Below are 26,946 nucleotides of genomic sequence, written 5' to 3'. Positions count from 1 at the left end.
AAGAACCACTATACCATATATTATAGCGGTTATCCAGTAAACCATGTGCTCGGAGTAGGTTTCCTAGTCAGCCAAAAAATGAAACCTGCTGTTATCGGCTTTGAAAACATAAGCGAACGGCTATGCACTCTGCGCTTGCGAGGCAAATTTAGGAATATAAGCTCCATTAACGTTCACGCTCCTACAGAGGAGACTGCAGAGTCGGAGAAGGAAGGCAGTAGAACGAACCCTCGAAGCCTGTCCCAGATATGATATCAAAATCATACTTGGGGATTTTAACAGCCAAGTAGGGACTTGCTTACATCAAAATACAAATGATAATAATTTCTCCTATCTAGAGTCGAAAATCACAACCGATAACAGCTACGACGATGAAATACGTCTACGGTTGTTGGCAGCCAACAGAGCCTATTTCAGCTTACAAAAACTGTTCCGCTCGAAACGTCTCACCATAGGGTCAAAGCTCTTACTGTACAAGACAATGATCTTGTCAGTCCTCATCTATTCCTCGGAGACTTGGGTTCTTAGCAAGAATAATTGCGAACTCTTGGCCGCGTTCGAGAGAAGAATAATCCGAAGAATTTTTGGCACCTTACATGAGGATGGACGATTCCGTAGCCTACATAACGACGAAATCTATGAGCGATACCATGACCGTCAAGTTGTGGATAAAATCCGGCTCAATAGGTTGCGGCGGGCGAGACACTTAATCCGTATGGATGAGGATGATCCCGTCTGGAAAGTCTATAAGGGCAATATTTATGGTAGAAAAAGAAGACGAGACAGATCCTGCCCGAGATGGAGCGATGGCGTAGGTCAGGACGCCAGACATCTTTAGGGATATCGAATTGGTGGACCTCGGCGCAAAACCGGGATGTCTGGAGTTCCTTATTAAGGCAGGCCTAGACCGGATACCGGTTATTCCGCCGTTGATGATGATATTGTCATTTTATTGTCTTGATGTCTTAATGCTCTTACTTCTTAAACAATAAACAGAAGGAAAATTAATTAAGTAATTTTGTAATAAAAAAGTGTACTGTCCGTACTTCGTTCATTATATTTCCCACCCGTAACACCCCCAACTCCCCATCAATTGACAACAAATCAACAGGAATCTAACAATCAAAACCTTTACAGTGAAAACCAACGACTATCAGCAACATGGAGCACATGATAGTGAAGGAAGAAAAACCCACGGTGATAGTTGCATCTGGAGTAGCAGGAAGCAGTAAGGTGAAGCAAGAAAAATCAACGACAGCATTAGCAGTGACGCCAGCCGGAAAAAGGACAAAGAAGCAGAGACAGGCACCAAATCGTGAAAAACTGAAAGCAACTATTAAAGAAATGGATGGGAAGAGGTTAGCGCGATTGAATACTATAGAGAATATCAACAAAGAGCTCGAGGCAGATGCCAAAATGGGATACAAATGGAGCAGCGGACCAGGGTTGATCAATGGGAAAGTGCGATGGGCCTATAGGGACCAAATCCAAAAGAAAATGGCAAGAATATTAACACAGCTGCTGTGGAATCTGAAGAGGATGAACGTGGAAGAAGACAAAGCAGCGACATGGAAAATACCAATATTCCATTTTCATTGCAGATCGAAAGGGACAGAAATCAAAATCATATGGGACGAAGACCATCCATTGCACCTGGTAGATGTGAACCTAAGCATAAGGATCAGCAGCCTCAGAAGTGGAAGACGGTACCACGAAAGGTATATTAGAATTGAAAAGGGGGAAGTGGGGAACAAGCTGAGAGCTCGAGACATACTGCAACAATGGGAAATTGACAATGTAAATCTGACAGTACTATGCCTGAACTACATTGAAGCAGGTGTAAGGACACCAATTATCAGTGTACTTGGCTTAATTGAGGACAAGCTCACTGAAAATAAACGTAAAGAACACCCGATACTAATAGAAAACCTAAAAGCTTTTCTAGATGTGGCTAAATTGGGGCAAAGGAGCAAGGAAACATATTACTTGCAGGCAGCATACCCTGACAACAGCCTAGCAGGGAAAGCCGTGACCGAGTTGTATATAGATGAAGTTATTGACAGTTTGATGCCAATTCTCACGGAAACTTTTCGGGTTGAAATAGTATTAGCGAAGGGATTAGAACTATTGATACTACTTCCACCCAAATATGCCCACGAACTTCAAACAATTGTTGAAGTAAAAAGTGCGAAAATCATTAAACCTTTTTTATCAGAAAAGGAAAGGAGATACAATCTGGCAAAGTTTGCAAAGAAAACTTTGCTAAAAGAGGAAACCATTGAATTTGATGACACCGAAATAGGGAAGTCAGGAATCATCTTGAGAGAGGTTAGCACGAAAATTGAGGTAGGAAATCATGAAAAGATATCAGGAAGAAAAGGAAAAAAAGGAAAAAAGGAGGAAAGAAATCATGAAAAGATGACAGGAACAAAAGGAGAGATGGGGGACAGGAAGAAGGCGAAATTACAACGGATGCGCCAGAGACAGAAGGAACGGAAGAAGCAAAAACAAATCGAAAAAAAAAATACAATGTAGGAACGGGCGATTATAAGATCAAGCGCCAGAATAGGGTATGTAAAGAAGAGAGAGAGAGAGATAACAGTGTAGAGAGGAGAGTGCTTAACTAAGGAGAGAGACGCGAGACGAAAAGAACGAGAATCGTTACAATGAACATGATTGTAATGAAGAGCAATTAATATACAACGCGCAGGGAAATTATCCGAAAGTGAATAAGGAGCACAGAAAATGAAGTTAATAGTGAATAACCAGAAGCAGAATTGAAGAAAAAACTGGTAAAACCAATCTTTGGAAGAAATCCGGCATCAAATTGGCCCTGGAGGTCGAGCAGTGCATAGAAGAGTGATAACACCCCGAAGTGCTACAACGAAGTTGAACCCTTTGTCTGTAAAGGTTTTTTAGTACCTCCCACCTACTACACTGGATTTGATGATAAATGATAATATTTCACTTCATTTATTAAATATTAAATACTTAAGTTGTATTATGTATTTCATTATAAAAAAATATTTCTTTCGAACTAACTTTTTTTTTTCAACCTATGTTAATTCCAATGTGATGAGTACAACTGTTCTATTCTATATAATGTAGACAACACACAAGATGTTCTTCGCAGACTGATTTTTGATGCTTCACACAACGCTACGTTACGGTTTCTGTCTTTATCAGCTTCCAGGCCGAAACAACGCCTGTCTTTTGGTCGGTTACCATCAACCTCGATGTTTAGACAAATCTTGGCAAGTGAATTCTCGTTAGCACGAATTGCGTGACCATACCATCGAAGTCGCCTCTCTCGCAACTTTTCCACGATCGGTGCAACACCATAATGATCGTGGATATCCTCATTGCAGATGTGATCAAAACGTGTGACGCCACTAGTCCAACGTAGCATCTTCGTCTCCATTACCGCAAGACGCCGTTCATTGTCTTTTATGGTCGGCCAACACTCAGAACCATAGAGAGCGACAGGACGGACGAGATTGCGGTAAATTTTAGATTTGAGACGTTCGTTGATACGTCGATCACAAAAGACACCAGTTGTGGAACGCGACTTCATCCAGGTAGCGTTAATGCGTGAAGCAATTTCATAACGCTGATAGCGTTGACCCGAGGTATTTAAATTGCTCAGTTCTGGGCAGATCACTGCCGCTGACAGTGATTGTGTCTGTTTCATGGGGATTGGTCGTCAAAAATTCAGTTAGATTCAATCTGAGACCGTGTTGCATGAGGGGATCATTCCATTGTTGGACAAGTTGCTCTAGATCATTTTTGCTATTAGATGCTAGGAAAACCTCATCTGCATAAAGCAGTGTGTAGGGCGCCGGACGTTGGATGTCCCGTGTGACGGTGTCCATAACAAGAACAAAGAGGAATGATGAGAGGGCGTTTCCTTGATGAACACCAACAGAGACACGAAGCGGTTTTGATACACCCGTAATACTTCGAATTTTACTTTTCGGATCGTGGTAGAGCGATTGAACACAGCGCACGAGTTTTTCTGGCCCTAAGTCTTGTCGTAATGCATACGAGATGAGTTCGTGTGGTACACGGTCAAACGCTTTCACTAGATCCAGAGATACAATGTAAAGAGGGCGATGCTTCTCATGGTGTTTCTCCATGAGTAACTGCGTAGTGTGTATTGCGTCAGTAGTTTCGCAGTTTTTGACAAATCCGGCTTGATTCACGGCTATTTCAACGATTTCGCGAATATGGTTGTCAAGAATGTGTTCAAAAATCTTCATGATATGGGAAAGTAACCGGATCGGAAGGTAATTTGAACATTCTGCTGGACTACCTTTCTTTTCCCATATTGGAACAGTGGTACTTTCTTGCCAGTCAGATGGTGTTCTTCCTTCCTGAATAACCCGATTAAAGAATTCACTGAGCCACATTGTTGGGTCCCAGCTCTTCGCCTTCCAGAGCTCAGATGCGATGTCGTCAGGTCCTGTTGCTTTCCTCGATTTCATTTGTTTTATTGCCTCCTCGACTTCACTTGCGCTGACTGGTGGAACTGCTCCAAATGTCGGCAATGATTGTGGAAGTGGAGGATGAGCAAATTCTTTAGTTGAAATCTACTCGAAATATTCTTGCGATCTATCCGTTGCGGCTCGACGATTGGTAAGCAAAGTACTGTTCTTGACATTAACGCAACAGAAATGTTCGACATCCTGTGTGCGTTCATTACGGCTTTTAGCAAGTCGATACAGATCTCTCTTGCACTCCCGAGTGTCCAGTTTATCGTAAAGATTTTTGAAATGGTTCGCTCGGGTGACAGTGACCGCTTTTTTTGCTTCCCGGTTGGCATTCTTATAAATTTGCCAATTAGCAGGCGTTTTATCGTCGAGAAATTTGTGGTAGAGGCGTTTCTTTTCACGGACCTTCATTTCAACATCATCATTCCAAAGCCAAGTATCTCGGTTGATGTACCGCTTGGTGACCCCGAGGGTTGCATAGGCCCCTTTGTGGATCGTGTTTTTCGTTTGATTTCATGATTCTTCCACATTCGTAATGGTCGGTAATGGCGTGAGTGAGATCATTTCTTCTTTCTTCTCAGGAAATCGCCACCATTTAATGCGTCGCGGCCAGTGCGCTGTTTTATCGTAGGACGGCAATCAACGGCCAATGTTGAGACGCGGTGGCCTCATAGGGAACGACTTTGCAATCAGTGACAGTGGTAAAATGTTGGCGTCTTATGAGAATATAATCGATTTACGTTTTACTGTTCCCACTATGAAATGTAGGAAGATGAGACAAACGTTTGATGAACCATGTATTCATAAGTACAAAGTCATGGGTGTCCGCAAAATCGATTATACGCTCGCCACCCTCGTTGCGCACTCCGAATCCCTTTCCCCTATGGCACCTGTTAACGTCTGCCTTTTCACCCACATGACCATTAAGGTCGCCGGCAATGATGATATAGTCGTTAGCAGGCACGTGACAAGTCTTTTCATCGAGAAGTTGCCAGAAGGCTTATTTCTCGGTATCAGGTCGATCTGTCTGTGGTGCGTACGCAATGAAGAAGTGAATAGTGTGATCAGCTGATATAATGGTGAGCTTCATCAGCCGATCATCAAATTGTTCGACTTCTTCAATGGCATCACGGAAATCCTCTGAAATGGCAATGCTAACACCATATTGAGTGTGTGGGCTACCAAAATAGAGAAGTTTATAGCCATTTTTGCTGCGTTCGCGTTTAATGTCGTAGCTTTACGGGAGAGGAAGGCTCAGCAGAAGGAAAGTGTAGCCGTGAAGGAGAAGGGACTACAGTCTTGTCTGTCAGAAACTTCTCCTCCACCTGTACCCAGAAAAACGGAAGAAAGGGAAGCTAGTAATGTGGACGCAACTGGTCTAACACGTGTATGTGAAAACAGATCCATGCAGTCCGGACACCGTGAACCTGGGAGGGCTCCTAGCTGACGACAACAGAAAGCACTGCGAAAGAAGGCGAAGTTTCTTGGGAATGAGGCATGGACGTTGCTGCACCACCAAGTGCGGCGATATCCGGAGAAATCGGACGCAAGAAAGCGGAACTTTCGGCGGAAAGTGAGGATAAGCTGGTAACCCCGGTGAGATCCACACTGAACGCAGCAGACGTCTCAGTTATGCCAAAGTTTATTCCTATCTACTGGCGGCAAGGCTGGCAAAGTCCTTATATATTTCTGGTTTAAGAGCCATGGGTTCGTTTTAACAGAATCCGTTAAGGGGGCTAGGATCTTCTTCGATGAAAGATCCTCGAGACCGAGGGCACGCGCTCTTATGTCAAAATTTTTAAAGGCAACCATGCTAAGACAATTGCCAGGACCTTGCTGCGGTCAACTTACAATACCAGGTTAATGGTATGAGTAGAAACGTCATAGTTGCCTCTGTTTACTTACCCTGTAATTCTTTGTGCCCTTCGCCGACGCAAGAACTAAGGGATCTGGTATTGTATGCAGAATCAAGTGGCCTTGAATTTTTAATAGGTTGTGGTGCGAACACTCAGCATATGCATAATGGGTTAAGCAGCAAAATTTCGGGGTTGAGAAACATAATTTTTGCACGCCTGCAGGAAGGGTTTCTGGTTTGCGCCCGTGTCTTGTCAGGAAACTTCAACTTGCGTACGTCCATTCGGGGTCACCAGTATCAAGCCTGTATGTCCGCTTAAACTATTTGTTATTCTAATTATTATATTTTTCTTTACATAATTTATTTTGATTGTTTACATTTAGTCAACTTCGTTAACTTCCCTTTCTAAAAATCAATTCAGTCTCAACTATTAGCATTTTATAATGTGTGAGCTCCGTGCTCGCTCGCGGCTATTGAAAGAAGTTCAGTGGCCTCCCACTATGGATGTAGAAACATGAAAAAGTATGTTTTTAAGGTTCTACCCATTTATTCAACAAACACCGAGAAGGTCGAGAGAAAGAGTGTGTAAAAGAGTCGGATGGCGTCGAATTTATATCCTTGCCGATCCATATAGTGACGTTACTTTGTTGAACATATCAGCTGTTGAAAGGCGTTGCCATGTTGGTGCTGTCATGTCATTACCATGTCGCTACACTGCTCCCTCCTGAGTAGTTTTGACGGTTAACGGCAGGAAAACTACGTATCGAATATTACTCGCCTCTCATTCGCTGGTTTCGCTCTTGGTCCTACATACGTTTTGGGAGCCAAACTTATTGGTCGTTGGGCTGCTTCCGTTGGATCAGATGTTACTTCGAAATAGGCAGGTTTTAGTCGCTCGACGCTGATATTTGTTGCTTTGCCCTGAATTTCCATTTTAAAAACGTTGTCGGAAAGTCTTTCTAACACCTTATATGGTCCTTCGTACGGATGCTCTAGCGGCTTCTTCACTCGATCAATTCGCACGAACACGTGTGAGCATGTAGAAAGATCCTTGTGGACGAACACCTTCCTTCTATCATGTTGAGAGATTGGCGTTGCACGAACTTGCGTCATATGGTGACGAAATTTCTCAACGAAAAATTTCGGATCGGGAGGCATTTCCTCGTCAAGAAAGAACTCTCCAGGAATGCGAATCGTTGTCCCATAGACTAGCTCAGCAGCTGTTGCGCCAATATCCTCCTTAACGCTTGTACGAAGACCGAGCAAAACCGTTGGCAACACTTCGACCCATTGACGGTTGTTGTGGCACATATTAGCTGCTTTCATCGATCGGTGCCATCGCTCAATCAATCCGTTAGAAGCAGGATGGTATGCAGTGGTTCGAATCTTTTTGCAACCCACTAAATGCGTCAGCGACTGGAAGATCAAGGATTCGAACTGGGCTCCTTGGTCTGATGTTAATATAATAGGTGCTCCAAATCGTGAAATCCAGTTGGTGTAGAATGCGTCTGCGATAACATCTGCCGTAATTGATCGTATCGGAACCGCTTCAGACCATCTCGTAAATCTATCGATCATAGTCAATACATACGAGTGACCTTGTGATTGCGTTAGCGGTCCGACAATATCGATATGAACGTGACTGAATCTCGTGTCCGGCATATCGATTTGGCCCATGCGATGGTTTTGCATGTCGTCCAATCTTACTTCGTTGACACGCTAGACATGTTCGTGCCCACTCGAGAATGTCCTTGGACATACTAGGCCAGACATATTTTCGGCAAATCAGCTTCTTCGTGACGCGTCCGCTTGGATGAGATAGTCGGTGAGTAATCTCAAATATTCTCCTCCTGAGAAGTATTGGGATATACGGCCGTATTTGGGAAGTTGTTTCAGAACGCAGTAGATGTTGGAGTTCCTCATCGTTTCGCTGTAGCTAATTCTTCGGTGGTTATGGCAACCGGCAATGTAACAGCACTAATTTGGGACAAGGCGTCTGCTGTAACGTTTTCCTCGCCAGTGACGTATATGATATTGGTCGAGAATTGGCCGATATAGTCCAGTTGCCTTAATTGCCGTGGACTAGCTTTATCGGCTTTCTGTTAGAAGGCAAACGTTATCGGCTTACGTTTTGATTAATAACGGACGACCTTCGACCATATAGCGAAAAAACTTGACTGCACTGTAGATTGCTTTGGAGTTCTCGATCGTAAGTGCTGTATCTACGTTGTGTATCGGAGAACTTCTTCGAAAAGAAACCGAGCGGTTCCCAAACATCGTTGTTCCACTGTTCGAGAACTGCTCCCATAGCCGTGTCCGATGCGTCTGATTTGATGGCCAATGGTGCATTCTCAATGGGATGTCGTAGTAACGCAGCGTTGGCAATTTGCTGTTTGCACTTTTCAAATGAGACATCTGCTCGTGGATTCCATTCGATTTTGCGTTTATTCCGTTTCCTTGCACCAATGGGATACTCGTGAAGAGGTGCTTGAATTTCGGCTGCATTCTGCAACGATTTTCTATAGAAATTAACAGCTCCTAGAAATTGTCGCAAATCGCCAATTGTTGACGGTTTTCCGAAATTCAAAATGGTTTCCACTCGTCCTGGAAGGGGCTTGATGCCATTTTCGCTCACCAAATATCCTAAATATTCGGCAGAAGATGTTCCGAAGCTGCATTTATCGACATTGATGGATAATCCGTATTCACGGAGTCGATTAAATATCGTCAATAAGTGCTTCCGGTGCTCCCCGTTCGATTTAGAAGCGATAAGAATGTCATCGATGTATGCATAGCAAAAGTCCAATCCGCGGAGTGCATGATCAATGTACCGCTGGAAAGTTTGTGCGGCATTACGTAGACCGAACGTCATTACTCGGAACTCAAAAAGCCCAAAAGGAGTAATGACAGCTGTTTTGGGAATATCCTCGGGTGCTACAGGAATCTGGTGGTATGCTCTCGTCAGATCAATCGTGGAAAATACCTTGCATCCACTCAGTTTGTGCGCAAAGTCACTAATGTGAGCGATGGGGTACTTATCTGGGACGGTGATAACGTTTAAACGCCGATAATCTCCACATGGTCTCCATTGTCCGTTTTTCTTTCGTACCAAGTGTAACGGGCTCGCCCATGGGCTACTCGATGGTTAGCAAGCTCCCTGTTGTAGCATGTAGTCAAATTCGGCCTTTGCTTCGCGCAGTTTTTCGGGTGTTAATCGTCTGGGTCAGTCAAAAACAGGCGGTCCTTTAGTCAGGATATGGTGGTAGATATCATGAGCCATCACTTTCGCTCCGTCAGATGGAATTGTGATGTCGGCAAAATCTCTCAGAATGTCATGATAACTTTCGCTAGACTTCAGTGTTGTCATACCACAAGTTATGGTGCCGGTGAGCTTTGCGATGCAGGATAAGTTGGTCTTTTTGTCGATTATCTTCCTCCTGCGTAGGTCCACTAATAAGCCATAATGGTGCAGGAAATCGACACCGATTATTGGTTGTCGAACATCCGCTAAAACGAACCTCCAGGTAAACGGTCGTCGTAAGCCGAGGTCGAGCGTTATGATGCGATGTCCATATGTTTTGATCGGCGTATTGTTGGCGGTATAAAGCTGAAATTGCATTGGCGTGTGCTGATTTTTGTCTTTAGGCAAAACTGAAATATCAGCACCGGTATCCATCAGTAAATGCATGCCGCTTTTCCGATCGAGTACTAATAATCGGCTGGGTTTACTGTGAGAGGGGTCGTCCTCGATCGCCGAAATTCGGGACGACGAATTTAGTTTTCCGAAGTCGCGGAATTATTTTGCCACTTACATGGCGGTCGGCAATTACGCGCTTGTTTCCCAAACCGTTGATGAAAGAAGCAAAACCCTCGATTCCGTGAACCTGATCTTTGCCTTCTGGTGCTCCGTTGTTTGGATCGGGACCGGTTGCGTGTCGTGATTTCCAGTCGGTCAATTCGGCTCAATATTTGCTCCAAGACATCATTTTCCATGGATGCCTTCTGAACGGTGGAAATGCAAGGCAGTTGTTGCATCTCGATCATTAAATCCGCCATTTTCGCCAATTTATCGACGTCTGCTTCATTAGAAATCGCTAACACCATTCGAATGTTTTCGGGCAATTGCTCAAATAGCAACGATCTTAGCATGGCGTCAGTTATCTGCTCTCCGCCAGTGTTTCGCAAGTCCTGCAGGTAATGCGATGGTCTCTTTCCTTCCAAATTCTTCCCTTGGAAAAGTCGTCGCAGCTTGGATTCGGCGGACTCTGCAAATGCTGCCAATATCCTCTCCTTCACGGCTTCGTATTTATTTGTTGCCGGAGGATTGCGTGCTATCGAGATCACATGCGGAAGGATTTCCGGCTCGGCAAATTGTATCACGTACTTAAATCTTGTTTCGTCCGACGTGATGTGATTAGTGTGGAACGCAGCCTCTACCTGCTCAAACCAAAATGCCGGGTCGGGTCGATGAAATGACGGAAATTTTTGTATGCGTGCCGCTTCCACGAATACGCCTGCTGGTCGATTAGCTATCGGCGGCCGGAAATCATTTTGAAGGGATGTTTTCGGCGTCTCTGGCGATTTGGATTCGGTGGCCATTTTGAAACTCGCGCTTGGTGTCGATTGAACGTATAGAAATTTAAGATCACTGCACTTTTTATTTTAACTCTAGTCGTCGGGGTCACCAATGTAGAAACATGAAAAAGTATGTTTTTAAGGTTCTACCCATTTATTCAATAAACACCGAGAAGGTCGAGAGAAAGAGTGTGTAAAAGAGTCAATTCAATTCAATTCATTTATTTAAATAGTGACTTACAACTAGACAATGGTTACTTAATGCTAGCTTAAATAATGGCTAATTGATCTTAACTCTATCAAACGGGTGACTATTACATTGTTTGGCCAACCCGACCTTCTCTGTAATTTACTTTACTTAGTATATAATTTTTTACATACATGGATCTTGACAATTTGTTGTACAATCTTGACTTTTCAATACTGCGCCTGCACTAAAGACGCGAGAAGGTTGAAATTTACTTACTTAACTTATTTTAACTTAATCTAGCTTAATCTAATATATACAATAAGCACTTACAAATGACTGTGCTTAGCCTCTATCCACTCCTACCAGGCAGGGAGTTTCAAAAAGGGTGCGGATTTTCGGTCTGTGGGATGAACTCACGATTTGGCAGGGCCTTAAGAATGTGGCCAATGGGGAGGTTTTACCCTGTTGGTAGAGATGCCGAATTAATGGGTTGGGGTGGTCCTCCGTTCTTTCGAAGAACCTTTCCATTATTGTGAGAACGTGTTCTCGAAGTGGTTTGACTTTGGCTCGCCTATACACTTCGGCGTTTTTGCCGATCTTTCTGGTTTTCCAGTTGTAAGACAAGCCTGTGCAATGTCTAAGGATTCGGCGTTCGAATGACTCGCATTTTGCCATGGCTTGGTTGGAGCAAGAGATCCAAGTTGGTGCTCCGTAACAGATAACGGGTCTTATAAGGGCCTTATACAGGGTCAGTTTGGTTTTGGTGCTGAGACCTACTGTCTTGCGAAGAAGATAGTAGATGCTACTGACTGCACCGCGTGCCTTGCTGATAGCGAGCTGGAGGTGGGGTTTGAACTTGAGGAGTTCATGCAGGGTTACTCCCAAGTATTTGATTGAACTAGATCTGCTCACTGTGGTGTTCCCGATTCTCATTTTCAAGCGTTTAGCTTTCCTGTGGATGCTTCTAGAACCTAAGTATCTAGATTTTCTCCTAAAAGTGCAGATTTGCGTTTTTCCCTCGTTTATCTTGATTCCCCAACTACGGTAGCATCTGCAGAGGACTACAATGTAGTTCTCAACCGCTTTGGCTGCCCTGTTGGGGTGGAGGTTTGAAGCGAAGATAAGCGTATCATCGGCGAATTGGATGAGGTCAACGCCATCATCGGGGATCGGAATATCAGCCGTGAAGATGTTGTAGAATGTTGGCCCTGAAATGGATCCTTGCGGTACACCCGACGTTACCGGCAAGAGATCGGAGAATTCATTCCCCACGCTGACATAAAAGTGCCTATCTTCGAAAAAACTTAACGCAAGTCTAATTATCGGGACTGGGAATTCATTGTCTATTGATTTGTATATAAGTCCGTTTACCCACACGGAGTCGAAGGCCTTTTCTAAATCTAACGCACATGCTACTGTGGGTTTGTTGTTGACGTTAAATCTTGAGACAACAGTGTCGTGAAGGTAGCTCAGTGCGTGCTGGGTTCCGTGTTTGGAGCGGAATCCGAACTGGTGGTCAGGAATAATTTTGTTGAGGTTGCAGTGCTGGACTAGCCCAACTGTCCATGTTTTCTCAAACAGTTTGCCAAGGTTGGATAATAGAGAAATGGGCCTGAAATTGCTTGGCTCGTTGGAAATGCCTTTTTTACGGATCGCAATTATTTTTGCAACTTTCCACGTGGATGGAAAGTAGCCATTATTAATACAGTTGTTGAAAACTGCTAATAGGAATTTCAATGAGGCTCTGGGTAGATTCTTTATTACAAAGTTCGGGATTTCATCAGGTCCGGCTGACCTTTTACCGTTGAGGTTTTGGGTTAAGTCGGTGAGTTGTGGTAAACTCAGAAAATGTTGCGATTCCGTTGGTTTGACTGAGGTGTTGGTTGTGGTGAATTTAGTGAGTTTCTGGGAGTTCTCAGAGACGAAGGCCTTGATTGTTGAATCAACAATCGATGATATAGCCGGGTTGTTTTGAGGCGGAGGGGAATTGAGCTGAGTCTCAAAAGATTCCGCGAGAACTTGCGCTTTCCTAGCGTCACTGCAGATGTGCTCCCCGTTCTTGGAGAGAGCGATATTACGGGATTTGTGTCTGCCGGTTAGCCTGTTGATATGCTGAAACATATCTGGGCCGGGCTTAATATCTGCTAGTTTCCTTGTCAGTTCTTTGTTGCGGAAATTCGCCACTCTTTGCCGAATTATTGTACTCAGACAATTAATCCGGGAAAAAAATGCTTTATACTCAGCATTAACTTTATTTCCGAGTTTGTGGAAAATCCGTTTGAGTTTCCTACGCCATATTTGCCTGACTTTCATGTGGAGCATGATATCGTGAGGGACTGAGTTATATTGTAATTCGTCGACTTTGATAAGCCTTGTGTTTCTGCGTGTAGCAGTATTAATGGCATCTGTGGCCAAGGTGATGGCTTCGTCGATATTCATGTCTGATAGATTGCGGTCAGTTGCGAGTTTTTTCAAGTTCAGCCTTGGTGCAAGGTCTGCCTTGAATTTGTCCCAATCAGTGTGGGCGAAGGACCTTACGGTGGTCATTACTCGCTTTCGCAGTTGGGAGGACGAGGACAGTTTAAGTTGTACTGCGAAATGGTCAGACATGCCTGGTAGAGTAGTGCACGATATCACTTGAAAGTTCAGGGAAGTTTCCTCGGATAGGAGGAAGTAGTCAATGGTTGATTGGCTACTGGGTCTTGTCGGAGTATCTGGCAAGACCAAATCGACATAGGCTTTTAGCAATAAATAAAATTAGTTTATTTAAAACACAAAAAGATTAACTTTATCACAATACTTTAATCACTTTCTGAATTAGGGCATTCCAACTGGGATCTTTGTGTTTCGTGTGTTCGCCGCCGCGGTTGGGAACAGAAGAGGCGGTCTCTTTGTCCAGGCTGAAACCCGTGTGCGCCCCGAAGCAGCGTCGTGTCCGCTTTGTGGATTAACGGCGAACGAAGTTCGGGGATCCGTCGCCGAAACCCCCTAGGTTTCGTCTGGGGGCGGAGTGATGTGGCGCGGCAGGATCTGCAGCATTCGAAATTTATTTCGAATGTTGCGGATGCGGACGGGTAGATGGCGCGAAACTCTAAATTGGTGACCACGATACTGGACCCGCAAACACAAACTATAATTCGGCCTGTGTTGACGGCAAATGTGATAAACGGATTAACAACGCTGCCGCGCCACATCACTCGCTCATTTTCGGAACGCACCGGGGGAGTGGAGAGTTTCGCGCCATCTACCCGTCCGCATCCGCAACATTCGAAATAAATTTCGAATGCTGCAGATCCTGCCGCGCCACAGGCTGGCGAGTAAGGGTCTTGGATCCATTTAAGCAGGGTTTCCCCATTTCTATTGACTGCCGTATCGCCCCAGGAGGTGTGCCTAGAGTTGAAGTCGCCACCGAAAATGAGGTACTTGTACTTTAACTGGAGATTGCCCAAGATCTTAAGATCTTGTCCCAGTTGCTCAGTTAGACAGTTGCATTTGATGTAGACGGAAACTACCAAAATCCGTCTACCATCAGTGGTTTTTACTATTGCCGCCGCAGCGGAAGAGGTAAGCAGGTTTCGTATAACGACTTCCTCAAATTCATAGTCTTTTCTGACTAAAAGGGCAGCGCCAGTGTTGTTGTCTTTCCGGATAATATTATACCCGGTGAATTGCACGTTATGCCTGCTATTGAGGTGAGTTTCTGAAACGCAGTATAAGTCTGCTTTCAGACTGTCGATCAACACTTGGGCAGTGGCACGTTGGGCGTGTGAGATCAGGGACGCGGAGTTAAAGGTAACGATATTTAACTCCATAGATTCATCAAAAGTTTTATTGCAGCGAATTGCCGCTGCTCGTTGGTGGAGGCCGTCGCGAGAGATTGCACCAATTCGCGGAAGGCGTTTGGTGCGGGGGTGGGAGCAGGTTGTGCTGCCACTCTTGGTGCAGAGTTCCTGGCAGCTTGCGCGTATGATACGCTGGGTCTGGCCAAGCTTTGTGACAGTTGTGTCACTGCGTGCTTGGCTCGGGAGCTTTCATTCGCTCTTCTTTGCTTGGCAGCTTCCTTCCTAGCTACCATTTCTTTATAAGCTGGGCACCCGCGGTAACTCGCTGGGTGGCCTGCTTGCCCGCAGTTGCAGCAGAGTACTCCTTCGGCTGCAGTCCTCGTGCATTCCCCACGAGGGTGCGCTTTCGAGCACTTGACACATCTGTGTACTATTGTGCAGTTTTGCGCAATGTGTCCGAAGTTTTGGCAGTTGTAACACTGCACTTCTTCGAAGCTCATGACTTTTTGCCAGGAGATCTTTTGATGAAGGATGTATCTAACCTTCATCACTTCGGTGAGCTCTTGAGAGGGTTCGAACGTGGCTATAAATAGTCCTGATTGAGATTTCATCGGGAGGGTGGGGACTTCTCTGTGCAGAGCTTTGTCTCTGCGGGTAACCAAGTTCGCCACCGTGTTGAGTTTGAACTCGGGGTGGTCGGCCTGTAGTTCCTGCAGGATGTCCGTGGGGTCCGTTTCCCTGTGGAGCCCTTGGATAATTAGGGACTTATTTCGCAAGGAAGGGGGGGTCTTGGTTGTGGCGTTAAGCCCTTGCTCTTTCATGAGCGCGAAGACCTGGGCGTGTTCTTCCGCCGTCTCGGTAAAGGTGAGGGTTTTATCCGCCCTCGTGTTTTTTAGGGATGCTTTCAATTCCTTGGCTTTGATTAATCGGAGGAAATGGGGCACGTTCAAATTGTAGCCGGTAATGGCTGGAATTTTAACCTTTTTGGACGGGGAAGGGTTTGCGGATGGCTGTGGTGGTTGTGGTGGGGCGGTCACAATTTTTGCACTAACCTTAATTTTCTTATAACTTTTCCGGCTCCGGACAAAGTTGAAGGGGTCTCCTTCGTCAATGATGACTTCTGGGTAGACTGCAGGGGATCCCACGCTGTCCATTTCAATGGTTTCCTGGTGCTCCTGCTGTTGTTGTTGATGTGGTTGCTGATGATCTTGTTGATGTAGTTGCTGCTGTTGATGTTGCGGTTCATGCTGTTGTTGCTGCAATGCTGCAGGCCCAGAGCGGACCATCTCTTCCAGCGACGCCAACTGCTGCTGCAGTTGCTTGATGAGCAGCTGCTGGCACTCTAGCTGCTGTGCCATGGCCGCTCTTTCGCTCTTCAGGTCTGCAATCTCCTTTTGCAGACCCAAAGTTCTCTCGTTGTCTTCGGTGCCCGTGCTCCCCTCTTCCTCGGAGGACATGTAAAAGAGTCTAATGGCGTCGAATTTATATCTTTGTCGATCCATATAGTGACGTTACTTTGTTGAGCATATCAGCTGTTGAAAGGCGTTGCCATGTTGGTGCTGTCATGTCATTACCATGTCGCTACATGGAGAGTTCTACTGGAGGCATCTGTTGTGCGGTAGCTGCACTTCCGCATAGGAAATTAAAATTCAGGCTGTCGCACTACAGATTTTTTATACTTGTCCGGCATATTTATGTCGTTTGGTTTCTTAATGCTCTTACTTACAGAAGGAAAAATGAATTACGTAATTTTGTAATAAAAAAATGTTCTGTCCCGTACTTTGTTCATTATATTTCCCACATATAACGCCCCCAACCTCCCATCAATTGACAACAAATCAACAGGAATTTAACAAACAAAACCTTTACAGTGGAAACCAACGACTATCAACAACATGGAACACATGATAGTGAAGGAAGAAAAACCCACGGTGATAGTTGCATCTGGAGTAGCAGGAAGCAGCAAGGTGAAGCAAGAAAAATCAACGACGCCAGTGACGCCAGCCGGAAAAAGCACAAAGAGGGACAGACGGGCACTAAATCGCGAAAAACTGAAAGCAACTATTAAAGAAATGGGTGGGAAGAGGTTAGCGCGATTGACTACTATAGAGAATCTCAAGAAAGAGCTCGTGGCAGATGCCAAAATGGGATACAAATGGAGCCGCGGACCAGAGTGGATCAATGCGAAAGTGCGAAGGGCCTATAGGGATCAAATCCAAAAGAAAATGGCAAGAATATTAACACAGCTCCTATGGAATCTGAAGAGGATGAACGTGGAAGAAGACAAAGCAGCGACATGGAAAATACCCAGATTATATTTTCATTGCAGATCGAAAGGGACAGAAATCAAAATCATATGGGACGAAGACCATCCATTGAACCTGGTAGATGTGAACCTAAGCATAAGGATCAGCAGCCTCAGAAGTGGAAGACGGTACCACGAAAGGTATATTAGAATTGAAAAGGGGGAAGTGGAGAACAAGCTGAGAGCTCGAGACATACTGCAACAATGGGAAATTGACAATGTAAATCTGACAGTAGTACGCCTGAACTACATTGAAGCAGGTGTAAGGACACCAATTATCAGTGTACTTGGCTTAATTGAGGACAAGCTCACTGAAAATAAACGTAAAGAACATCCGATACTAATAGAAAACCTAAAAGCTTTTCTAGATGTGGCTAAATTGGGACAAAGGAGCAAGGAAATATATTACTTGCAGGCAGCATATCCTGACAACAGCCTAGCAGGGAAAGCCGTGACCGAGCTGTATATGGATGAAGTTATTGACAGCTTGATGCCAATTCTCACGGAAACTTTTCAGGTTGAAATAGTAATAGCAAAGGAATTAGGATTGTTGATAGTACTTCCACCCAAGTATGCAGATGAGATGCAAACAATTGTGGAAGTAAAAAGTGCGAAAATCATTAAACCTTTTTTGTCTGAAAAGGAAAGGAGATATAATCTGGCGAAGTTTGCGAAGAGAACTTTGTTAGAAGTGAAAATCTTTAAGTTTGATGACAGCCAAATAGGGATGTCAAAGAAAATCTTTAGCGAAGATAACAAGAAAGTTGAAGAAATTAAGGTAGGAAATCATGAAAAGATGACAGGAACAAAAGGAGAGATGGGAGACAGGAAGAAGGCGAAATTACAACGGATGCGCCAGAGACAGAAGGAACGGAAGAAGCAAAAACAAATCGAAAAAAAGATCCAATGTAGGAACGGGCGATTATAAGATCAAGCGCCAGAATAGGGTATGTAAAGAAGAGAGAGAGATAACAGTGTAGAGAGGAGAGTGCTTAACTAAGGAGAGAGACGCGAGACGAAAAGAACGAGAATCGTTACAAAGAACATGATTGTAATGAAGAGCAATTAACATACAACGCGCAGGAAAACTATCCGAAAGTGAATAAGGAGCACAGAAAATGAAGTTAATAGTGAATTACCAGAAGCTGAATTGAAGAAAAAACTGGTAAAACCAATCTTTGGAAGAAATCCGGCATCAAATTGGCCCTGGAGGTCGAGCAGTGCATAGAAGAGTGATGACACCCCGAAGTGCTACAACGAAGTTGAACCCTTTGTCTGTAAAGGTTTTTTGGTACCTCCCACCTACTACACTGGATTTTTAAAGTCCGACCGTTTTTTGTTTTCACTACATTAGCTTAATGAATTAAAAAAAAAAAAAATCACTAATGCCTGCGTCCTGAATATATAAACCATAAAATTGTGGAAATTGTTTTTTGGCCTTTATTTTTTATTAAAAAATGGAGCAGTTACGTAAAAACTGGTGATTTACTCAAAAAAATACCATAACTTCCGAAAAATTAAGATGTCTTATCTTTAAAAGCGGTAATTATAAAAGAAATAAGAATATTTTCTTTCATTTATTAAATATTAAATACTTAAGTTTAGGCATGTAAGGCAATAACTCATGTATTGTATTTCATTATATATTTCCTTCAAATTTTGTTCATTTTGTTATTAAAAAAAACCCTTTTTCTCTTTTTGATTCCCGAAAATAAAATCGCCTTTTCGCTCCTTTTTCCTCTTCAGCCTTTGTCCCGATTAGAAGTGGGATCGGCTCGTCTTGACTCGTTGCGTAATTCTGCTCGGACATATGCCTGACCTGGATGGAGTCGAGAGGTTCTCAAATCACCATCTAGCGTATCAAGCTTGCGTTATTTCGGCTAATCTTTTCTTATCGACTTCGATGTTTACACCAATCTTAGGAACACAAAAATTCGTCCACCGCAGAGGCAATCCATTATACGCTGCCTCGCATCTGTCTTGGGAGCAGTGTGATTACAGGGTATCGTTTGCCCCCTTCTATACAATTGATAATACGACAAGGGTATGAATTATATTCAAGACAAAAACCGTCTAGTAAAGTCAGGTCTAAAGGCCGAATCACAATTTCGTTGCGTCCGGAATGCGGATGAGAGCGGCAGCTTCAATGTACAATAGGATCGCTCCACATCGGCAAGGTTCGGTCTCACGACAGATTACAGCCCTATGCAGTATGATGGCGCTTATCGTTTTCGACTGTTACATTTGAATAAGATGCAAATGACGCAACAAACTATCTCTCATGCATCGCAAAAGTTCGATTTTTTCAACTTTTTTGCGTGCCACATTGCGCACCGGACTTATTGTATATTGCCTGATACAAGTCCGTGTAATGACCGTCATTTGACAGCTCCCTCACTGCGCAGGGATGCAGTCACACCGCTGTTGTGTTTAGGCTATAAGCCGACTGAGGAAAATTATGTCAATATCATCGAAGACGCCCCTCTCGTAATTTTTCCACGATCGGTGCAACCCTATACCGATCGTGGATGTGATCATGTCGTGTTACATCACTGGTCTAACGTAACATGTTCGTCGGCCAGCCAGAAATATAGAGGGCGATAGGGCGACACTGTGGTAAATTTAGGATTTGAGACGTTCGTTGATGCATCAATTACAAAAAAAAGGCGAGTTGTGGGACGATACTTCATCTAAGTTTGCAATGCGTGAAGCAATTTCGTAAATCAGTTTACTATTGGCTGATAGCATTTAAATCGTTCAGTTCTGGGCAGGTTACTGACTGATGGAACCTGTTTCATGAGGATTAGTCGTAAAAAATTCATTATAAAAATTTTGGTCGACGAAGTCGTTGCCCTGTCTTCAGAGCACCGGTGGCGTTGACAGTGAAGTCCTCGGTGTTTCACGTAGGTACCTGTTTTGAAACTTAATCCTACGGTCCTCTTAAGACACGGATTGATTTTGTGGCCACAATCAGAGCCCTGTTGAGACAAGTGCAACGGTACTAGTCTATACCAAGTGCATGGCTTAGCATTCATACTGGTGGATGCAAGAATTACCTAAATCTCTACCGAACTATGGAGTACGGCACCCGTGTTGATACGCAACACCACGTCGAGGCCCCAAGGTCTCTTCTCGCTTGAACATCATCAACAGCCCCCATGAAGCTCCCACAAAGGGGCCAACCGCGAAAAACCGAACTGTACTCATATACGACAGGAATTCTCCCGAAGTATATGAGTCCAAGGGCTACCCCGGTTCCCATGGTACCAGGATACCCCTGGTAAGGTTTCGTGGCCGAAGCCACTTCAGATGAGTCCCTGTGCAGACTCGGGTCTGAGCGCCCTAATTAAGCCTTGGAGCATTCGCCTACTGTTGTACGTTTCCCGGTGCCAGCACGTGGAGGTTCTCTTCGGCCACTTGGTTTTGGTTCAGCCTTCCTCCCCGCCACCGCAGAGCACCCGGTGGCGTTGACAGGTGCAATTGCTCCAAATGTCGGTCGTGCTTGTGGAAATGGAGGATAAACAAATTCATTCCTTTGAAATCTGCTCCAAATATTCTCGCCATTTATCGGTCTCGGTCCGTAAGATAAATTACTGTTCTTGTCGTTAACGCAACAGAAGTGTTCGATATCCAGTGTGTGTTGTTGTCGGCTTTTGACAGGTCTCTCGCCACCGCCATCTTTATCGTAAAGATCTCTCTAATGGACTGCTCGGGTAACAACGACCGATTTCTTTGCTTCCCGGCATTCTTGTAAAATTGCTAATTGGGTGATGTGTTGTCGTCGAGAAATTTATGATAGAGGCGTTTTTTTCACGGACCAAATATCTTGGTTGATGAACCGCTTATCTGGTTTGGTGACCCCGAGAATTGCATAGACCGCTTTGTGGATCGTGTTTTTAACTTGGTTCCACGGTTCTTCTATATTCGTAATGGTTGGCAATCGTGTAAGATCACTTCTTCCTTTTTTCTCACGAAATCGCCACAATTTAATATGCGCCGGGTCAGGGCGTTTCTCACGTTGTTTTATCGGTCGCTTGATACGTAAGATGGCAGTTAACGTCCGGTGTTGAAGTGTGATGCTCTCACAGGGAACGGTTTTGGATATTTCTCTCACCGAACTGAGGAAATACCCAGTTTATTCGTCGGACGGGTTTGAGGGTATTCAATCTTCAAATTTGCTTACAAGATACCTCGGACCTATACCACATGAATAATGGTCTTTGGTAACTGCTAGTAAAATTATAGGCAGTCCAATTATTACACTGAATTGTACTAATTTTATTCCATTCGCCGCGCGCCGGCCTCACGTCAGGCCGTCGGATGTGTCGGCGGCAGTTCAGTGCGTTGACGTGGTTGCCGCCTTCGCTGTGCCGCTGCATCATTCTGGCCCTAGCTGAAACCGTGCAGGTTCATCGGAGCAACCTGACCATGTGCTCCCGTCAATGCGGGTACTCGATGCATCTGACGCTTCGCGGGCGTCTTTTTGAAGCGTCCGCCGGCTCATCGAAGGCCTTCAGTCTCGACAAGGAGACCCACTTCGGCCCGCCCCCAACGCCGAGCTTAAAGGAGTGCTCCCCTCGCTCTAGGACTCTAAAGAGGCCTTCGAATAGAGGTTGTAGGGGCCTCCGAGCAGCGTCCACCCTAATGAGGACCTGCGAACATGTCTCGAGGTTCCTAGGGGTGTCGAGCTCCGGTGTCGTGTGTCGGGAAGGTGGAATCGGCCGCAGCTTCGAAACCGCGTTTCTGAGCAGACGCAGCATGCTTGAGTCGCTTAACCCTGTTCTGATGTCCAGCACAGGATCGGCGGGGAGCGCAGATTCTCTTCGTACACTATCTTCGCGGGGCTGGCCGTGAACTCTGCTCGGTGGACTCGGAAGGCCTAGGAGGACGGAAGGCAAGGACCGTGACCAGGACGGATCGTCATGAGCTATTAAGGCTGCCTTTAGCGTCCGGTGTCAAAGTTCCAGCATCCCATTGGACTGCTGATTGTATGCAGTAGTCCTGTGAGCTTGCCTAACTCCGAGAAAAGAGTAGACTCAAATTGCATTCCTTGGTCTGTGATGATTACGGTTGGTACGCCAAAGCGCGGGATCCACTCTCGACAAGTCGTAATATCAATCAGAGGTATTGCTTCCGGCCACCACGTAAACCTGTCGATGATTATGAGGCAATACTTGTAACAGAGCGAGTCTTGCAAAGGGCCAATGATGTGGAGATGGATGGTATGGAAGCGCTTGGTCGACCGAGGGAATACGCCTACTTCCTTTCTTACGTGCTTGTTAATTTTGCACTTTTGGCACGCGATGCACTGTCCGAACCAAGAGTTTAAATTCTTGTTTATGGACGGCCAGAAGTATTTTCCAGTAACTACCTGGTTCGTCGTCCTGCTATCTGCATGCGCAGGATCGTGTATTGCGTGAACTACTTCCTTGCGAAAATTGGCCGGAATGAATGGACTAAGTCCCTTGTCTGAGGTCTCGCAGAGTAAGTAGGAGTTTGAGCCGAAGATTGTATTTGGAGTTTGCCTTTAGGCTCTGAAGTTCTGCCTCGTCTTTCTGCGTCTCGGCGATTGCCGCATAATCGACCGCGGCAGGGACTGTAACTTACGAGATTCGATACAAAGCGTCTACAACGACGTTATCTTTGTGTTGGATGTCAGAAGTGAATTGGCTGATGAAGCTCAGTTGTCGAAGTTGGCGAGGGGACGGTTTGTTGGGCTTTTGTTTAAGCGCGAAAGTAATAGGCTTGTGGTTCGTGAGCACGGTGAACGGTCTGCCCTCAAGCTCACGATCGTAAGCGCTGTAGTCACGTTGAGGTCGGTTGAGTTATTTCAACCTGTGAGTCCAGCGACCCTTTTCTGACTGGTGGACTGGACTGGTGAGAACACCAATCGTCGCAAGAGACTTTCGTATAAGGTTCCAATTGGCCGATTTGAATGCATTCCTCACATCCAGGGTCACCATCACACAATATTTGTTGGTACAACCACTTCCGTGAATTGCATTTTCGGGTAAGTTGATCTGGCTTTACGGAACCCATACTGCCTATCTGAAAGGCCCCTTTGGCTCTCAACGACTGGGTTCCCCTGGAGGCTTGCCAGCCTTAGGCAGCAGCTTCCATGGTGCAGGAAAGATACCCTCGGACATGCACGCTTCGAACAACTCCGCGAACATGTCCGGTCTAAATTTGACGGAAAGTTTGAGGACCTTATTCGGTATGCCGTCCAGACCCGGGCCTTTCCTGTCGCCTATTCGACTGCAGATCTCCAGCAGCTCATCCCTGGTGACTGGTGGAATTGGCATCACATTCAGGGGCCCTTTAGTGTCAGTAATTGATGAGCTTCTCCTGAATGGATCTATTTGCTGCTGCTGGAGTACCTCTTGATCAGATCCGATTGGTGTCAAAATCGTCTTTTTTGGCCAGCTGTCTCCTGTTAGCCCATCATTCTTTGGCCTTTGCAATTGGTCTGGGAACTACACAATCAGGTGGGAGTCTTTGGTCTTCGGCCCAGTCAAGAAGGCATTAAAGATCGACTGATGGTGGGCGGCCTTGGGCAAGAAACGACGATAGAAATCAAACAAGCCCAAGAACCTTCTCGGATCCTTAACAGTTTTTGGAAGTAGGAAGCTTGAAATCGCTTGCACTTTGTCTGGATCCGATTGGATGCCTTTAGGGATAATCAGGTGGTCGAAGAATCCCACCTGCGATTGCAAGAATTTGCATTTCTCAACGTTAAAAACTAGAGCGACCTCAAGAAGACGTTGGAAAATGCAGTCAAGGTGCTCTAAATGTTCGGATTCAGAGGAAGACGCGACCAGAACATCATCCAGATATGCAAAACAGAAGTGGAGGTTTCGCAGCATAGAGTGGATGAATCTCTGAAAGTTTTGCATCGCGTTGCACAGTCCAAAAGTAATCTTAGTGAACTTGAAGAGTCCGAGAAGTGTCCATATAACCGTTTTTGGAATGCCTTCGGGAACTACAGGGATTTGATGATACGCAAAATCGCAGATGAGTGGGATACGGCATCGGTCTGGAATGGTCTGAGCATTGAGACGTCTGCAATCCCCACAAGGTCTCCATTCACTATTGGATTTAGGGTTCATGTGAAATGGCGAAGACCAACAACTGTCTGAAGGTCTGCAAATATATTGCTTAAGAACGTTACTTTTTCTTGGCCCGACGAGCGTAGGCACACCCTACATTGACAGTCGTGGGACCAGCTGAAGTGATGAAATCAAGTAATTTCCCTCCTCCAGGATTGCGTTTGGGCACTGGAGGTGCTTTTCTCATCTCTTCTCTACAGAAGCAAGATAGATGGTCATTGTATCTGAGGACTCTCCACTGGGGGATTTCTACATAGATGACCCTCATCTCGTCCTCCTCTCCTAAGTGCAGACGTATTCTTCGACCCCTTTAAATTTTTTTTCGCTTGTTTGCAGAAGCAGTTTCGAATTTTCAGCTTTTTGTAACGATTTTTCAAATATTTCCAGCCCCCAATATGTGTAGCATCGGCGAGGATGATTTCGGTGACGACGGTGGAGTGCATAGCATGGAGCCAAAATTGGAAAATCTGAACATCAACGATGCGTCTGGGATTTGTCAGAAATGCAACACTGAACCTGTGGCTGTACAGCTGGGTTACAAGGAGCCGGAATGCAAAACTTGTTTTCTAATGTACGTTCGGCATAAGTTTAGGGCGTCGCTTGGGTCATCGAAAATACTCCCCAAGAACGCAGATGTTTTGCTTATTTTCGACGGCAGTCCGAGCAGCGTGACACTCTTGGATATGGCCAACTTTGCACAAACACAGAATACTTTCAAGCGGCTTCATTGTAATCTAAAGGTGCTAGTTGTGGACGATACCTTTTTGGGGCATCAGGAGGAGGAATATTTGAAGAAAGTGTTGGAGATTTTAGGAAAGTATGACATTGATACGTATTTTACGTCACTGGCGTCGACTGGGCCGCCTATTCCGGTAAAGGAGGAAAGTGAGGAGAAACTTAGAGGTCCATGGGTGGAAGAAGAGACGAAACTAAAAACTATGGTAGAAAAAATCAAGACTCTGACGTTGCGACAAGATTTCATTACAAATCACCGCAAAAATATAATAAGGGAGGCTGCCTTGCATCTGAACTCTCCATTCGTTTTCCTCTCAGACATTAGTCCTGATTTAGCTAGCGTTTTTCTTGCGAATATATCACTTGGACGCGGGTCGTCTACAGCGCACGACATAGCTCTGCTCGACGAGCGAATTGATAACCTGAAACTGATCCGACCCCTGAAGGACCTCACGGGGGCAGAGGTCCAGTACTACATTCAATTCAACGACCTACCAACCGTGAGTTTTAGGACCTATGGTGAAACAGTTGGAACGAAAATGTCCAGCATTCAAAATCTAACCAAGAGCTTCGTGGAAAATCTACAGGAAAAGTTCCCATCTACTGTGTCGACCGTGTTTCGGACCGGAAACAAAATTACCACCAAGAGTCAACTGCAACCAGCAAGGAATAGATGTGATGAAGTGGTTTGCAGACTCTGTCGCTCGGTGATTGACTTAGAGGAGTCAAAGACTTTGTTTGCCGTTGAGTTCTCCAGGATGGCTTCGGAGTTCGCTGCAAACGGGCTGAATGATATGAGTAGCCTCTCAGAGAAGGCCAGACAGCAGTTGCAGATAGACAACGACAAACAACTGTGTCACGCATGTAGGAATATTGCGCGCAATGTTAGTTCTAGTGACGTCGATTTTGAGTCCTTTCTTTGATAATGGAAGCTTCTTTAGAATAAATTGTATAAAGAAATTGAAAATAGGCTGGTTTTATTTTACTTCAACTTTTTTGTTGGGCAATTGTTCATCTAGCTTATTCCAGAATAAAATTCGCACTCTTGTCGTGTTTTGCGAATTATAAAAGGGAGCGCATAACATCTGCTAGCCGCTTCGGTCACGCTGCTCCCAGGACAGAGGTGAGACAGCGTCTGAAGAGTTGACTTTGCCCTGGTAAGAAATCGTAGCCGTCTTCGTCCCTCTTTTAATTTTGGAAACTTGGGTGTTAAACGCAAAAAGAGGAGTCCGTGAACCATCAAGAGTGTGAGCAAGTTGCTCTCCATTTGGTCCGGTCCGGCATCAAGTGGATGCGGACTTAGGACTCCCTAATCCCTAAAAAAAAGAAATGATTCCCTCTTTTTTTGGTCCATGAACCTCTAGTTTGGCTTAGCAACCCAAGCTTCAAAAATAAAAAGCGAAAAGCGACGATGACCTCACGGTTTCGTACCAGGCCAGAGGCAACTCGTCAGACGATGGTTCGGTCGGACCTCACGTGGATGCAGATTTAGGATCCCTCAATCTTCAACAAAATATTTTCGGCTTTGACCAAGCTTATAATTCGTAGTGATGTTTGATGCCACAAACTCCTAAGACCTTGATTGCTGTGATAAAAACAAGCAAAGTTCAGCCGGCTCAGCTCTTCAGACCAGCCGGTGGCATTCACCAACGAAAGCAGCTTTTCTGCCCTGCAGTAGAGATCTCTCTAGGGTTTTCAAAAGGTCCTCGGTTTAGCCGTTTTGGAAAAATGTGCGGGTGATAGACAGACAGACAGTGAATCGATTTTAATAAGGTTTCGATTCACACAAAACCTTAATAAAAATCGACATACGCCGCCACCGTCACCCGACTTCTATGCAATATCTGTAAAATTTCGTCCATCAGTATCAACCAGAGCACTGGAAAGATTGCACCAGCCTGGGACATG

At 45.0% G+C, this 26,946-nt stretch overlaps 1 protein-coding gene across 3 annotated transcripts in view; it reads left to right on the top strand.

The window, feature by feature from the left end:
- The window catches only part of LOC119648020 (cytoplasmic tRNA 2-thiolation protein 2), a 39,757-nt gene extending 13,762 nt beyond the window's left edge, over nucleotides 1–25,995 (top strand). Inside the window, exons 2-3 of one of the 3 annotated variants that reach the window (XM_038049429.1) lie at nucleotides 1,138–2,406; nucleotides 17,871–18,753. In XM_038049429.1, the coding sequence (XP_037905357.1) occupies nucleotides 1,162–2,406; nucleotides 17,871–18,125 (1,500 nt within the window). In that variant the 5' untranslated portion in view covers nucleotides 1,138–1,161 and the 3' untranslated portion in view covers nucleotides 18,126–18,753. Of the gene's footprint in view, nucleotides 1–1,137; nucleotides 2,407–16,763; nucleotides 18,754–24,690 lie in introns of those variants that run through there. The other 2 variants (XM_038049432.1, XM_038049431.1) reach the window with 2 other exon arrangements.
- The last annotated feature ends 951 nt before the right edge of the window (nucleotides 25,996–26,946 follow it).

Source organism: Hermetia illucens, chromosome 2 (assembly GCF_905115235.1).
Source record: "Hermetia illucens chromosome 2, iHerIll2.2.curated.20191125, whole genome shotgun sequence".
NCBI classification, from domain to species: domain Eukaryota; kingdom Metazoa; phylum Arthropoda; class Insecta; order Diptera; family Stratiomyidae; genus Hermetia; species Hermetia illucens.
This window is presented reverse-complemented; position numbering and strand designations above follow the sequence as displayed.